The sequence below is a fragment of the Pholis gunnellus genome (genome assembly GCF_910591455.1).
Source record: "Pholis gunnellus genome assembly, chromosome: 19".
In the NCBI taxonomy this organism is placed as follows: Eukaryota; Metazoa; Chordata; class Actinopteri; order Perciformes; family Pholidae; genus Pholis; species Pholis gunnellus.
In genome coordinates, this window is record NC_136546.1 from 10,602,595 (window position 1) to 10,619,086 (window position 16,492).

The 16,492-nt window shown below is 42.1% G+C and overlaps 2 protein-coding genes across 2 annotated transcripts in view; both read right to left on the reverse strand.

Annotated features, from left to right (window-relative positions):
• Window positions 1-234: 234 nt before the first annotated feature.
• On the reverse strand, window positions 235-4,699 carry opn8c (opsin 8, group member c; the record flags this gene model as incomplete). Its single annotated transcript, XM_079180686.1, has 4 exons — window positions 235-699; window positions 1,487-1,818; window positions 2,780-3,073; window positions 4,600-4,699. 4 exons carry the CDS (start codon window positions 4,697-4,699, stop codon window positions 235-237), a joined length of 1,191 nt encoding a protein of 396 aa, XP_079036812.1.
• Window positions 4,700-6,234: 1,535 nt separating this feature from the next.
• Window positions 6,235-16,492, reverse strand: part of ppp2r5a (protein phosphatase 2, regulatory subunit B', alpha isoform) — a 30,383-nt gene continuing 20,125 nt past the window's right edge. Inside the window, exons 5-13 of the mRNA XM_079180434.1 lie at window positions 11,862-11,992; window positions 11,238-11,297; window positions 10,681-10,789; window positions 10,224-10,277; window positions 10,002-10,052; window positions 9,795-9,914; window positions 9,285-9,412; window positions 8,790-8,891; window positions 6,235-8,275 (exon numbers count right to left, since the gene is read on the reverse strand). Coding sequence (XP_079036560.1) covers window positions 8,017-8,275; window positions 8,790-8,891; window positions 9,285-9,412; window positions 9,795-9,914; window positions 10,002-10,052; window positions 10,224-10,277; window positions 10,681-10,789; window positions 11,238-11,297; window positions 11,862-11,992 — 1,014 coding nt within the window. The 3' untranslated portion in view covers window positions 6,235-8,016. The remainder of the gene's footprint in view (window positions 8,276-8,789; window positions 8,892-9,284; window positions 9,413-9,794; window positions 9,915-10,001; window positions 10,053-10,223; window positions 10,278-10,680; window positions 10,790-11,237; window positions 11,298-11,861; window positions 11,993-16,492) is intronic.

The following is a 16,492-nucleotide window of genomic DNA, read 5'->3' on the forward strand; positions in this document are numbered from 1 at the left end:
ACTAGCTACTACTTAATACTCATAAGCTACTGCTTAATACTCATTGAGAATATATGACTTCAGGATTCAACAGGATGAAGGCTGTTTAGTAGATATACACTTTAATTAACAAAATCAGCACAATGGGAACTGATTAATATCTGTTCAGGACCAGACTTTTGGTTGATGGCTGGATAAACACCCGTTCAAACAGTGAAACAGAGTTCACACAGAGACAGGGAGCCTCTGGCAACTTTATTGTCCGAGATGGTGGGAGCTTTTTTTCGACGGGGACCCCCAGCAGGCGTACACCGGCCTGCTGGGGACAGGGTTGCCGCTGCTGTGCACTGCTTTGCCTTTGCTCTTGCTGAGCATTCGGTCCCGAGGCAAACCAAAGGGCCTCTTTTGGACGCAGGCTCTTTCCTGGAGCTGAATGTGGATGGGATGTTGGTGGCCCGTGGCGGGGTTAACACTCACTCGATTACCTCCCAGCGTGGGCCATAAAGGGAGGAGTAGGCAGCGAAGCTCCCGCCGGAAAGTCTTGTTGAAGTAGAAGTAGATGAACGGGTTGTAGATGTGGGAGCTTTTGGCAAAGAGGGCGGGGAAAACAAAGCCCTCAGGAGCCATGTACAGGTTCTCCTTGTGGAAAATGAAGAGGAGGGACACTATAGCGTACGGTGCCCAGGCTATCACAAAACCCAGGCTGATACAGAAAAACATCTGGAAGAGGAAGAAACAGATTACAGAGGATTACTTCTCTGGAAAGGTTTGGTTAGCACAGGCAAGTCCTCAATGGTAAACTTACAAAGATTAAAAACATTCGTTTTGAATCATCCTATATTCAAATCGTGCCGCTGAAAGAATGACACCACATATCTGATAACCAAAGTACTTGTGATCCATGTGAGTGTCAGTGTCCGGATTACTTTTATAGCTGAAGAAAATGCCTCAATATGATGAGTATGGGGCCAGATGTTAGGTTATAAAAAGTGTTTTTTTCCTCAGGAATTCTTAGTGGATTTATAAATGTTTATTTAATGTACACCAGTGCTATCGCTACCATTGGAAATAGTATGTTGCACTGATTACAGGAGTGTGTGTGTGTGTGTGTGGTGTCTGTTTGTTCAGATTTGATCAAACTATGAGCCCAAGAGGAAGGTGAGCCACAACTGAGACCAGAATGCCTTCTATTCATCAAGACTTGACATGTGACTTGATGACACCTGAGATTTTGTTTTTGCTTTGTCTTTAAGGGGTCAAATCTCAAGTACCTCAAGTTGTAGTCCAAGTCAAGTCTCACGTCTTGATTCAACATTTAGATTCAACAGTTATTTTTCTTTTAGAGACATGTTGTTTACAATTACATAGAACATGTTTTACATGCATTTCTGTCTCAAGTGTGAGGAAAACTGGTTAGATGTAAGGAAAGTGAGATCGCTGCTCCCCGCCAAGGAGTGGTCCACATAACCTCAAGAAGAAGAAGAAGAAGAAACCTTCGTTCGCTCACCACGGAGAGCCGTTTTTCAGCATGTTTCAGGTTGTTGCGGATGCCTCTTGCAGACAGCGATTTGGAGAAGCGGGACAACTTGTGGAGGATCCGACACTGGGACACCACGATGAGGAGGACAGGAACCATCGTGAAGCAGGCGAAGGAGCAGATGACGTAGAAGGCGTCCTTGGCTGAGGTGTGATAACCCCTCCAGGCGACGGTGCACGACAGTCCGTAAGGCTCAGGGACGTACTCGCCCCAGCCGATCAGAGGGAAGCTGGACCACACAGTAGCCACGAGCCAGATGACACAGCACACTAGTTGGATGTTGGCTCCTTCCAGCCACACAGCTGTGAAGAAAAACTGTTTAGTTATCTGTCAGTAAGTTACATATTGTATGCAGGAATGTCTCAAATGCGTTAGTGCTGAAAGTAGAAAATGGTTCAACATTTTTGGCAAGTTTGCGTCATCAATTTCTTGCCCTGAGTGAGATTAAAAGATTGACTTTTCATGTCTGTACGGGAAAGAAGAAGCTACAAGCTAAGCTAAGTAGCCAGTTAGCTTAACTTAGCACCAAGACTGAAAATAGGGGGGGGGGGGGGGGGGTTGCTCGTCTATCAGCAATTCTCAAGATCACTAATTAATATGGTAGGCAAAGCCAAAATAGCGGTTCCCCCTCCAGTTTCCAGTCTTTGTGCTAAGCTAAGCTAGCTGGCTGCCTGTAGCTTCATATTTACTGTACAGACAGGAGAGTGGTGTCAAACTTCACATCTAATTCTCAGTAAAATAAAGAATATGCTTGTTTATTTGTCAAACTAATGTCAAATGTCAAAAAATAAGCTTTCTTTGACCTCTCTCTGCTGTCAACTTTGTCTCTCCTTTGTGACTAAAGTAAGTGAAATACCTTGGTCGTATACCAAGTGATTTAATATGGATCCTGCAATTTTGAACAATTTCATGGCAGATTTTTAAGCTCTGAAATTGTAAAGTGAAATTTCTTGGAGAAAGAAAAGTCATTTTTAAGCTATGAAAAACAAACCCATTCCTATTTCAAGGAGACGCATCTGTTCTGTCAAGCCTCTGAAAGAACCTCCTTACTGTGGCCATTTATGCACAGAAATGCACCTTTTGTGCAAGACATTGTCAAAACTCCAATGTAATTTCTCACCTCTTGACAGAAAAAAGAGCAAGTAAAAAGGTTATGCGACGCTCTCTGCCTTACTTTGCTTCTTCTACACATAAAAGATCTTACAGTATAATGAGCATGATGGGCTTTCTGTCCCCGAACCAATCAACAACAACTGCCCTCACCATAAACCAGGCTGTAGCAGGTCTTCAGGTAGCGGATGATGCTGATGGCGGCGACGGTGAACATGCCGCACAGGCCAAAGATGTAGCAACCGAGGCCGTAGTAAACGCATGTGATGTTTTCTCCCAGCCACATGTGGTGGAAGGAGGACATGATGGAGAGCGGGTAGAAGCAGATGCAGGAGAGGAAGTCGACCACGGCCAGGTTGACGCAAAGCAGCTCCGAGCCCACCATCTTCCTCCTCCTGCGGTAACATATCACCAGAACCAGCCCATTGCCCAGAACAGAGAGCACAACTAGACAGAAGACCAGGAAAAAAAGTCTAAATAATCAAAATAAAAGCTGCATTAATTGACTTTTTGGATAACAAGCACAATTACTGCGATACTGGAAAATAAGCATGTTATCGGGTGTATCACAGATACAGTGATGTAAATATCATAACTACAGAACACACGCCTTAGAATTAATCACAAGTGTAATTAGTTTAGGGAATAGCAAGTGCACCTCAGTGATTGGCAACCGTTATCAAGGAGTCTGGTTGCTATGTACTGAGTCTTATAAACCGACTGATATTAATTATCCCACAATTCTTCATCCCAGCGAATGCCGCAAAATTAATGTTGTTGCTAATCATTAACATATCACAGACTATGAAAAAATCCAAGAAAAAAATCCAAGAAAAATCTAATTAAGCGTACAGATAATAATTCAAGTTTTGGTCATTTTCTTTCACAAAAAAACAACAACAGTGGTATTATGTAAACAAACATTTTGACAGACTTAAAATTCTTAAAATGTATGAATATTTCTTAGTTATGATCAGAACTGAATGTGGTTAAAATTATAACTCAGTGAAAGTGGAAAACATTATGAAAATATAGTAGTTTTTACAGTAGTTTTAAGAAGGGGACATGTTGGTCCTAACAAGAGTTTTTTTCATCTGACAAAAGTAGATGTTGTTGTTAATCATTGATGTAACGCAGACTATGAAAAAGGAATTGCCCCCTAGCATTTAGTATACAGAAAATAATTCAATGTTGACAATAAACATTGACATTATCTAAACAAACAAGTGATGTTGTGACATGTTTTCATTATGTTGTTTTCTTAGTTTACTTATTTTAAGCTCAACTATAATGTCGATGAATGTTTTTGCTTGAATTCACCACACGTTTACTGCAACATGCACGCCTTAGGAAGTGCTGCCAGGGGTCTGACAAAACGCCAGTAGGTGACATTTTCTGTATTAGAATAAGCAGCCTCAATTGGAGGAATGTGCCCTCTAGTTTAAAGTGTATGAAGTCTTTCTTTATTTTTGTGTTTTTCTAATGAAAGATACTCAATTTACAGCTCAAGAACAATATCTAAGATACATAAATATTTCAATTTGTGGAGGAGAAAAAAGATTTCAATGAAATTAAAAGGAAAAATAAAAATAGTGTACGTGCATTAATTGCACCAAGAAAGTAGAGATTAGAAAATAATCTAAACATAGTGCTGATACAGCCACTTTAATATAAATACAAATGAAATAGCGATACATAACAGATTACTATGATAAACCTAGCCTATAAGCAAATAAATTAATACACACTTTTCAAAAAATAAGTGCTCTTTTCCATCAATTCCACATAAAATCAGCTTTCTTCCTGTATTTCAGTAAAGTACATGTTTGTATTATAGTTATAGCAGGAAATATAACACATTTTGATAACTAACATATCTTTCTGTACGGCTTTATTCGTCCACTAGCTCAATAAGGACACCATTTACTCTGCTTTCAAGTGAGACATAAATGAGAGCAAATGACTGCACGTACCCACGGAGAGGATGGTCAGCCCCACACATATGTCAGCAGCGGGGCTCAGTTTGGACGTGAAGGCAGAGATGGTCCGGTTGTCAAAGAAGTTCAGAGTCATTGGATGAAGCAGCTCGCTATGTCGCTGTTTGCGGGTGAAATCCGGACACATAAAGCCAGATGTGTGCACGGAGACTGACTTTTACACAGGTGGGTGTGTCACCATCACCATGCTAATGTGGGCCCTACCTGCTCCGTGAAAAGCATGGGGTCCTAGCGCGTGTGATCTGATCCAGAATAACTCGACTGTCGTGGGGAAATTACAGCTCTTACAGGAAGTCACACATGTAAGTGACAGTATATCTGATGAGGGCGGACGCATCACTGGTGAAGCAGAAAAGGTGCGCTCAAAAGAGTGCAGATCTCCGGCAGGTGTGTGGTTCACTGAACACACCATTAGCTCTCCCTCTACACAGTAATGGGCTACAAGTATGTGAGCCTCAAACCCCGCGCACATTAAAACCAGGCGCGTGCACGTGATGGCAAACACATTGTCGAGGGAGCATTTTAATCATGAAAATGAAATGTTTAAAATATATATATATTTTGAGGTGCCTGGTGGCCTAAGCATTGACAAAAGTGTAGGCTTTGTAAGCCTATACGTCCACGATTTAGCGCTTTCAGAACAGCAAACAACTTCCAACATTTACAAACACCTGCATGAACATATTCACAAAGCTATTTAATAATAATTTTAAAAAAGTCTCACAAAAGAAAAACATTTCATTTTCATGATGGAAAACTTTTGACGGACACAGAGGTACACACTCACTCACAGAAGCACACACGTGACCCATGGCATGATCCTCCTAGCGGAGATAATATTACACACATACATACACACACACCTATATACACGTACACATATATGTAAGCTGTAACCTCATAGTAATTATTTTAATGGCAAATCACTTAATTTGATACCCCTTGAATGAGCCCTGACACTGACAATGTATCATAAATCAAGCATATTGACTTGTCACGGATGAAAAGCACAGGTGGAACAAGTATTAACGATTGCTCACTTCCAGCTATAAGTGCAATGGACTACAGCATGAGCTGTGGTGACAGTATGCGATTACATGAGCTGTGATGATTGCTACAGAATCATTTATCTTTCCATTAAGACTTTGACTGACGTGTCTAAAGAGCACCGATTACCATCGCTGCTTGCTATCGTGAGGAAGTACTTCTTCCACCTCATAAATAGAAAGAATTTCAAAAGGACATTAAAACGTGAGAGTCTCATCCCATTGGATGATTTTAAACTGTAAATTTTGGACATTTTTAGAAAAGGTTGTGATTGTTCGTCGTGTGACTGGCTGTATTTCTTTATTTCTCGTGCTGTAATCAAGTCTCTCTTACCGAATAGATCTCGTGCTCAATGGGAAAACTTGATTAAATAAAGGTTTTATATAAATTATAACTAGTCAAAGAAATGCATTTGTCATATGAAACACCAATGTTCTTGACTGTGGGGGCCCAGGAGCTCAATGCTGATGACAAATCTGGCGCCATCTGTTGACCTCCAGGCTGTACTACAACTCAACAAACCAGTGAGAGAGAAAAGGGGACAAAAGACAGAGGTAGTAATGCTTTGAGTAGAAAGATAAAGTAGACTTTATTTTATGGTGAAACCTAAATAAGATCTGCGATTACAAAACAGGTTCCCCACACAGTTTTTTTTTTTTTTTTGTTTAAACGTCACAGAGGTTGGAATGCTGTACTGACAGAAAGGCATCAGAAAAGACTGGACCTAAAAACATGGACTTAGAAGTAAGAGAGCAGACACTCGGAGTTCAGAGGGAACACCATTCAATTTAAAAAATAAGTCACAAGTTGTTCCTATGATCTACGGCAGTCTGATTAAGTTCATGAACAGATTTATCAACTCCCAACGGCAGAAACTAAAAGCAAACGTGAGGTTACAGAGTCGGGAGATGCAGGGAGTGAACAGGCATTGATGCTAAAGATTACTTGGATTTTGCTGTGCTAAGCATTCATTTTCTTGATATCACTAGTTCATGACGAGCCTTTGTTCGGCTATAAAAACTTACAATACACGACATCAGCTTGTGAATTGTAAAACGCCAAATAAGTGGTGAGACGAGTGTGAGTCTTTGCTATTCAGCTTCGACGGTGAACCATTTATGTTCCTAAGCGCTTCCTCAGACGGAGGAAACGATAAACTGTACAGAAAACCTTACATTGAGTGGCGTGTCCCTTTAAGTAGCCTCACCAACCAACATGTACGCACTCAACAAACACGCACTCCTGCATCCCGTCTTAATCCATCTGCAAAAAGGAAACATTGAAAAATATTTGCCTCGTCGACACTCAGGAAAAGTATAGTACTGTAGGCGTCATGTTTTTATGTCTTAATCTACGACTTTTAGAGGAATAGTTGGACATTTTGGGAAATACTTGTATTCTCTTTCTCGCTGAGAGTTCGATGAGAAAGAGCTAACTGTGGTACGGATGTTCTCATCTAAACCCAGTGAAGCTTTCCTTCAATTCGAGTCAGGCTTGAACGACATACTTTAGTGTAATCTTATAAATGCAGGTGTGTTTTCACGTTTTTACCCAGATAAAAAAAAGAAAAAAAAAGAATTACCAACACCTGAAACACAAAAACAATCTCACAAATGTTCCATCTTACCAAACTGTGAACAAGTCTTAACTTCGTAGTCCCAACGAGAGTCACTCTCGGAGATATCAATCCATATCTGGGACTACTACTCTTGAGGATTTATCTTTTTTTTTTGGCCATGAACCTCCCATTCTCTATCTCTGACGTGAGACAGCTGTGCTGTAGCCTCTTCTGCTCCTGATAACGGTCCTTTTCTGTACATCAACGGATCAATGTTTAAAGATGGATTCTGGTCCCATCTGCCCCCAAATACTCCCAAACACCGCAGTTCCCTTCGTCCTTGAGGTTTGCACCCAAGTGTTGGCAGCAACAAGGAAAAGCACATTAAAAAATAGACATCTTTAAATAGCTATTCAGCTTGTCTAAGCGCAGCACAATCGGAAACATTAAATTCAAGTCATCATTATTTTCTCCCCTCCCATGTATCATACAACGAATATAAACAAACAGAAATAATCATTTTTCAGTTAAGAAACTAAATGTGAATGGATAAATCTTTGATCAGACAAATAAACAATATACTGCAGCCACACTGTAACATCCAAAAATAGTCTTAAGTTGAAATATATATATTTTCTGCCAAAGAAATGCTGGCGTCCTAAGTCACTCTAGTAGATTTAATATACTGTTGAGGTGTAATTTGTGTCTCTTCTGTCTCCGTCAATCCTCTCCTGACAGTCCTGAACACGATGTCAAACCGTTACGGAATAAAAAACGGACATCCGGTGTCATTTGGCACACGGGGTGCTCTCACTGGCCGCCACACTGACGTCGGGATCTTTGTCGTCTGTGGTGACGGCTGCAGCCTCAGCGCTCTTGTCCTGGTTGTCATTATTACTACTATTACTATTGTTGTTGTTGTTGTTGTTGTTGTTCTGGACACTCGGGAGCCCGTGGCTGTTGTTCTGGACCAGAGCGCCGCTGCTGAGCCTCAACTCATCCAGCTTCTTCCACAGCTCGTCCCTCTCCTGCTCTTTCTTCTTCTCCCTGGGAAGACAACACACAACAAAAATAGAAAAAGGAACAAATATTACACTGACGACTCATATTCATGAGACAGTTGATTTAGTAAAATACTAACTCGACGAGTCACTTTATTCGTCGTAAAATATGACGGTATACATCCAAAAACCTCAACAGAAGCTTTGAATTTGGTAAAAAAATGACATTTGGTACGGCCCTGCTATCCAGAGCTCAGGTGCACCCTGAGCCGATTATCCTTGAGATACATCTAGAGTCCACTTGTGGCAAATTCAATCAATTGGACATGATTTAGAAAGGCCCCTCGGTCCTCAGCGCTCGTCAGATTAAGTGAACATCTGGTTTTTAAAAGGTACTTTGGCCCCTGAGGAGCTGACAGAGACGCTGCACTTATTTCATTCTTTCAGAGGGAAGTTCATACTGTTTGAAGTGTACGTGTGGCGCCGGGGACAGTTTACTGAAAGTGGCCCAGTAGTTGTCAAACAATGTAACTTACAGTCCATGTACATCTGTGACTCACCGTTGCCGCTCTGCTTTGTAGGAGGAAGTCAACTCATCAAACAGCGTGCAGTTCATCTCCATCAGCGTCTTCAGCACGTTGTAGACCAGAGCTACGATTGTCCTGCAGCACCGCACAGACACACACACACACACATCAACAATTAGGGCATTGGATGAACTTATTGGGAGTTATTATTGTTTGTATTAAGGCTCTCTTCGTTCATCTCATGGAGTAATTGTAACTTTATATGTTATTGCTGTGTTTTTATGTCAATACGCAGCACAAATCTTTCATTAATATGAACTCTACATATACAATAATAAGGAGATATACTGGTTCACAGAAAATCAGTTATTCGTGAGTAATACAGGAAATGTATGCAGAGGTTCATCATGGTGGCGTCTACATGTCTGTAAAGTGTAAACATAATCTGATATAATCAGATAGTTCCACTAGCTAATGATTCAGTGTTACGATGTGTTAATGATCCGTTAGTCAGACTGCAGCACTTACGGGTTCCAGTGCTCTTTGGAGATTCTGTAGAGGCTACCGAACATGATGGGGAGGACCTTGTCGATGTTTTCCTCGATGAGGCTCAGAATGTACTCGTTATTCCAGAAGTACAGCGCCCGCTCCGCGACCTGCCGAGACAGGGATAAGAAAAAAAAAGACTGAAGAAAGGCTTCAGTCGGATTGTGTTTGTGGCGCTTGATGACCCCTTTTCTTTTCAATCATTGACGTTAACTCCGTAGAAAACGAAAGTTCAGATGAAGGAGCGAACAAACGCCTCTGTCAGACATAAACACGACGGCAATTTCATATGTCGGGTCTGAATAAGCAGCCATCTTTAACTTCCTGACTGCGGGATGCAGTTTGTGCTGCTGTTGAACTGCATTTCCTTATACCTCATCGACATAAATGGAGTGGACTAAATAACAGAAACGCCCGTCGGCATCTAAGACTAAGGTCGTAGACTGATTGAACGTGTCTGTGTGCTTCTGTACGTTTGTGTCATGAGCGTACCTGGAAGTGTGGATTGGCCACACATTTAGAGATCTGTTTGAACAGCGGCTCCTGGATCTTCTTGAATTGTGTTGGCTCAATGACGTCCAGAATCTCCTCGATTTCCCCCAGAAACATCACCTAATCGGATACAAGGTGCAGACCGTGAAGCAACATGAAGATCTGGTTGACGAATGTTTGAAGTGTATTTCTAGACGTGCTCATTACCTCTTTCTGGCTGCAGGTTTTTGGCCAAAACTTCAGCAGCCCGCGGATCACCTGCACAGGAAAGATAGCAGAGAATTTCGTGAAAAATTGCTGAGAAATTGAAAAAAACAACAACCCCAGTCTGCTCGAGTGGGTGGCCGCTGGCCCATTTCTCTGCAGTGTAGACTCATTTAGTGCTCGAGGCGTTGTGCTTTGAGTGGGAGGAATGATAAAAATAAGTACCGGTTCAGTAAGTGTAGGATCTTTCTCCAGGAACTGGACCACACAGTAGGCCAGCTGAGAGACACAAAAGAAAGAAGTAAAAGTACACACTGTTCCCAAAAACGGCATCGGACTAATACTGACATCATCTGAAACCATTATCTCTTTTTAAATATGTATGTATTAGAATTAAAAGCTCTGATAAATGTTATTATTCTTATAAACTCCCACTATGGTCGTGTTGATGAATTTAAGATGCACTGAAACGCAGTAATAATCAGTGAAACAATGCAGTTTCACTTCCAGGCCACCAGGAAGTGCTGCAGAACAGAAATGACATCATGACAATGCTTAATCCTGCAGAAACAATCCTTAACAAACTGCACGTTTTAGTTATACACTAAAATCCTACAGGATATGCAGCCAAAATGAATGTGATTTATAAAAAAATAATAATATTAAAGACAGATTCTCCTACCTGTGCATGGAAAAGGGCCAGTCCTTTAGCTGTGTGCAACGGGATGAGCACCTTCATCAGGAACTGCTTGTGCTCGGCCTTCAGAGGCAACGCAAAGCCGTTGATGATACTACAAACAGAGAAACAGTGTTAGACGGATAACTGTGCAGAAAGACACACACACACACACACACACACACACACACACACACACACACACACACACACACACACACACACACACACACACACACACACACACACACACACACACGGACTGTTTGCAGTAAAGCTGTGACACAATAAAGACCAACGTTTCTTTGATGCTGATCAATACATTCAGTGAGGACGTAAAGTACCCAAAGCCAGTGGCTGAAAGTTGTACTTTTCTTAAATGCATCCAGTATTTTACAACCATAACAATAAACTCGTAAACTCAACAGTTAAAGCTGAAGGACATTAATTGTTACGGATTACTTTTTCATTCTTGTGTAGCATGAAGAGACTACAACTTAATTTTCGTTGAGAATGACAATAAATGAACCTCGGTATTAGAGGATAGTAACATTATTACTCACCTTCCCAGGATTTCTAAAAGCTCAGCAACACCGTTGAAGTGCTCGGTTTCATAGATGAACCTGCAACAAAAACAATCACACACACACACACACACGGACCCAACAGAGCACAGGGATCAGAACAATTGATTCAGACTGCTTCTAATACCGTGTTCCTGTCAGATATTGTGTCTCTGAAGTCTTATTTAAATATCCAGCGAAGAACAACTTGGAAAAAAACCCGGCACATTGCGCCGCTCTTATGCAACGCAATGATCCAAAACGTCATTGCTTGGTAACCCATCGTCGTCTCGCGGTGCAGCCGTGGTATGTACAGACACAGCCTGACAACTGGGGCACTATTTTTATTCTCAGTGGCAGATGGTCCAAGTGGGTGCACTTTGACGTCGAGTGCCGCCGTTTCAATCGTCTACAGCCCATTGTCACACAGCAACAGGAGCCGTAAAGAATCGACACACTGCTGTTGAGAACATACGATGCCTCCCATCTGAACATGTGTCTCCCTTCTCTGTTTTAGAAGGCTGAGGTTAATCTGTTTGTATTGTACGGCCAAAATTGTACGGCCAAAATTAAAAAAGGGGGAAAGGACATGAAACATGTTTCCCTTTTTAACATTTCACTCACCGCAAGAAAATGTTGTTGATCTGCTTCCTGATGAAGGCACGCAACCCCAGGAACTTTCCATAAATCCGATGCAGGATGGTCTTCAGGAAGTCCCTCTCCCTCGGGTCCTCGCTGTCGAACAGCTCCAGGAGCTGAGAGGACAAACGCAGCACCTCAGCTTTCAGTCCGGATTCATGCCAAAGGTTTTATTTCATCTTTTATCGTGTCGTATCGTATGATTAATTTGTTACCACTGAAGCATTTGACTAAATAGGATGAACATGAATACATTTGTACCATTTTAAAACACTTTCAAAACAAATGCAGGGTTTTGGTGGTAAATGGTGGTTGAAAATACAGTTTTCTTTTTTCTGTTTTTTCTGCGTGAAGTGAACGTAATGTTGGTTTTGCCATGTGACCATTTCCCCTGAAGCATAATAAGCCTCCACTATAAAACGCTGCGGGCTACTCTGATATCAATACTTCTGGGTGCTGAGATTACATATAGTGAAACTAGATCTCTTCTATACGGCCCAGCTCTACGCTGACATTGAAGAGGACTAGAACACAAGAACCAGTAATGTAGCGAGGCCTTTTTCTACCGAGCTTAACAAAGTCACTACGCACTCTGTGAGGCCGGAATTTGATGCAAATAAGTGTGAATAAATAAGTCATATCACACCAGCTACCAGCAACTTATGAGACAAATATACCGTATGCGTGTCTGAATTCTCGGCATTGTAATTACATTTGAAACAGCTGGCGTTTAACAGCTATTTACAGCAACATGTGATGAGTCATTATTACAGTACTGTCGGGTTCAAAAGGAATGTTTAGAGGCTCCAGAGCGAGGTACTTATCGTCGACCTGCGTGCCATCAGCACCTCGGTGACGGACGCAGAAATACTGCGTTGCACATCAAGTGGCGAGCCTTCTCCTAACCATCAGCTTCCAGCCCCCCGGGCAGCTCACTCCATGTTGGTTCTACCGAGAGCCCAAACACTCGCTCGCCGGAGAAATTAATGTACAGATTATGCCACCATCACAGACAGCAGTGGTGTTTATTTTTCCAGCTTCAAGGGAACTTTATCGACTGATTCAGACTGTTTGTTTATGTTATGGGTTGTGTAAAGGTCGAGCCATTGTGGTATCTTTGTCCCTTCCCCTTTATTTGACCTGCTATCACAATGGCAGTGCTAGTCAAGTCACGTCAGATTCATTTACATGGGCACACAGTTCCCTCCATCCAGCCGCTGACACACAGAGGTAGCTGTTCCTAATCTCTCTGGAGGAATGTGGCCACTGTTTGCGATGCTGTAAACCAATGTGCAGGGACACTTTGTGGCAAGTATTTGGTACTTTCACCAATGTGATGAAGTGCCTGCATTTGTATTTGCCATTTGATTCTGCCTAACACAGACATTTCCATCTGGTATCGATCAACACTTTTATCAAGCGTACTATATCAGGATATACGTATATATTAATATGATGAAACTGTACGCAACAGTACTGCTGGGCGGTATACCGGTTCAACCGGTATACCGGTATTAATTTCCCGTACGATATGAATTTGTCATATACCGTCATACCGGAGCACAGCTTATCAACAACTGTCAATCTTCAGCAGTTGGCAAAATACATTGTTTGCCGCGGCTTGCGTCACAGTCGGAGCTAGTTCTATTAACTGTATTGAGAGGGACCCTTGATCATGGTTCTAACTTTATAACACAACAATGAATAACCCACAACTAACGCTATTTAACAGGGCAAAACACCACGACACAACAGTTTGTGACACAGAAACAATTTGTTACACTAATAATTGTACATTTATAAAATTTCACCGCCGAACTGCATGCTGGGTACAGCTCACTCGCCTGCTAGCACAACAGTCTGCTAACAGCTGGGAGAGGCTCATCACGTGCACAACGTTACATTAAAGAACAGAACAGATTGATGCAGGATGAACATAGACAGACCGGAGATGCACCGACAGAGTTTGACACATATGCAACGCTGATTACGTTTAATATGTGTGGCATTTGTAATAGATGTACGTTGGTATATAGAGGGTGATAAGACGCTGTAAAGGGAGGGACTTAGGACCCAGGGGAATGTAGGTGAAGGAAAGCGGAAGAGACGGAAGACACGCCACACGAACAGCTGTTCACCGCTCATCACGATCCTGCAGACCAGAGATTCTCAACTGGTGGGTCGCCGCGGACCCGTTTTCAGTGGGTTGCGGGCCTTTGCCTTATGCAGCGCACTCATTCACGCTCCTTTCCAGCATTTACGGCGCTTGTTAAGGCGCTTGTTAAGCGGTGCAGGAAAAACGCCGACCAATGCGTTGTAAATCACGTCACGTGATGCAGTTTAGCCAATCAAATAAGGGTATTCTGAAACGTTTCCTTACTCCAGTGAGATGTACCCACACCGTGACACAGGGAGGAGAGACTAGGAAAGACATCATAGAGCAGATCTCATGAGAATCTATGTGTGAAAGTCAAATATCTCTGGTCGATTTTAACAATTGAAATTGCTGAAAAGACCGCATTCATAAACCAGTGCTGCGAAAACATTGAAATAAAAGTGTTTCTCTCCCGCACACTTGGCCTAATGGTAAGATATATGAGATTGAAAAGAATACCGTGATATACCGTGGTACCGTCGAAGTTATGCAAAATACCGTGATATACATTTTTGGTCATATCGCACAGCACTACGCAACAGTGATACAAGATTGTATCCCCTTACAAAACTATTTAACTTTAAGTACACAACATTTTCTGGCTACAGCCTCTCAAATGTAAATGTAATATCTGTGAAGACGCGTTGCAATGGACTCTGGGAAACACAGCCCTAAAAAGCCCGACACCCACCGCCTCGTGCACATAACGTGTACGTAGAGGAAGAAAACTGTAAAAACACTGCAGAGAAGAATAAGAAATGATTTTCTACAAAATACACTTTTGACAAGACAGAGGAGATGACGTTGAACTGAAGGTGGTGAAGGACAAAGTGGGATACAGACATTGGACCTGACGTTATGAATATAATTAAGACTGTGTGTCCCTGATCAATCACTAAAGGTCAAACTCTTATCAGAGTTTTCTGAGCAGTACATGTCCCAGAATAACAAATCATTACTCTGCGACATGTTGTGTCCATCTGTAGTTGGAGACAATCATAGAGGCAATTTCCCCTCAGTATTCAGGGAAACAAATTCAGATCTCAAGAAGAGCACAAATCTCCTTCATGGTCAAAACCAAACTCTTGGTAATCAAATACAAACAGTATGTCTCTGTTCATTTCATAGTTATGACATTATGAGAGGAAGAGTATCCACTGTGAGATACCCAGGTCGTTACTGGAATTAAATGAGACATTCCCAGACTAAAAGCCCGTCTGTCCACCAAATATGATCGAGATTAAGACTTCACAAACAGACCAGAGCAACAAAGAAATGTTTAAGTAATACAAAATAATAAATCTGATCAGATTGTAAAGCGCCCTGTGGAAAATGTGTGATTTTGTGCTATATAAATAAAACTGACATCCTGATCCAAATCATCCTGCTCACACTTGAAATCAACCTAAAAACCCACCGAAGACACGCTGGAATGGGAACATTTCAACCACACAGACAGAGTTCGCTGTGAAGCAAATGTGTGATGCAAATATGTGTTCCTGGCTGCCTTATCAACTTATAGCAGCACAAAGCTACCACACACAGACAGTTTACAGCCGTTTCACTCCATGTTCACTCACGTGCGGTCACATTGTGAGAAGAACAGAGTAACTACTATCTAACTACTAACTAACTAGCGAGTACGGTGATCTGGATCCTAAGGAGGCGATCACGTATAAAGGTCTTTGCTACTTCGGGATGCTGAAGGACAAGAATCAAATGGAGTAGCAGGCTGACTAATCAACTTGCTCCAAGACAATAACCATAATAAATACATGTACAAAAGTCAAATGCCACTAATAGGCTGCAGGGTTTGTCTTAGGTTGGTATTTATTTGAGGTGTGAAGTGTTTTGGGACAAAGTGTTCCCCCTTAGTGTCTCTGTATGGATGCCCTGGAACCTCATCTTTTTGATCACCACGTGTTCTCCTTGACTGGACGTCCGGGCTGCTCTTGTGCTTTGATATCTTTGGTGAATAGGTTTGTGAACATCTCAGAACCTTTGCAGACCTATTCCTGTGCCGTGTGTATTATGATAACTTAAGTTAACTGAACCACGGGCCGTCTCTCCACCCAAAACTATACCTCTTCGCTCCCACAGTCCTCCCTTTCTCAACCTGAAGAGTAAACAACCGGCAGCTATTTAAAGCCGCCCCGCGACACAGTCGCATCATGGAAAGTCTGCCCAGGCACCTTGGATGTGGCCCGGCTAACATTCCTGGCCCTGTGGTCCCCCCGTTAGCTGCTGCTTCACATAAGAAGTGAGGCATTCCTGCAGTAGGTGGGTACTGAGCGAGGGCAGATGTAGCCGAGCTGCAGCTCATTAATGGTTTCACTCATCCGACGGATGAAACTGCACCGTCCCAAAACGCATCACATTGTGCTGCTAATCACAGCTATTCGCCACATTAGAAACTCTAGGAATTTGAACCACCATCTGTAACAGCCAATGAGAAAAATGA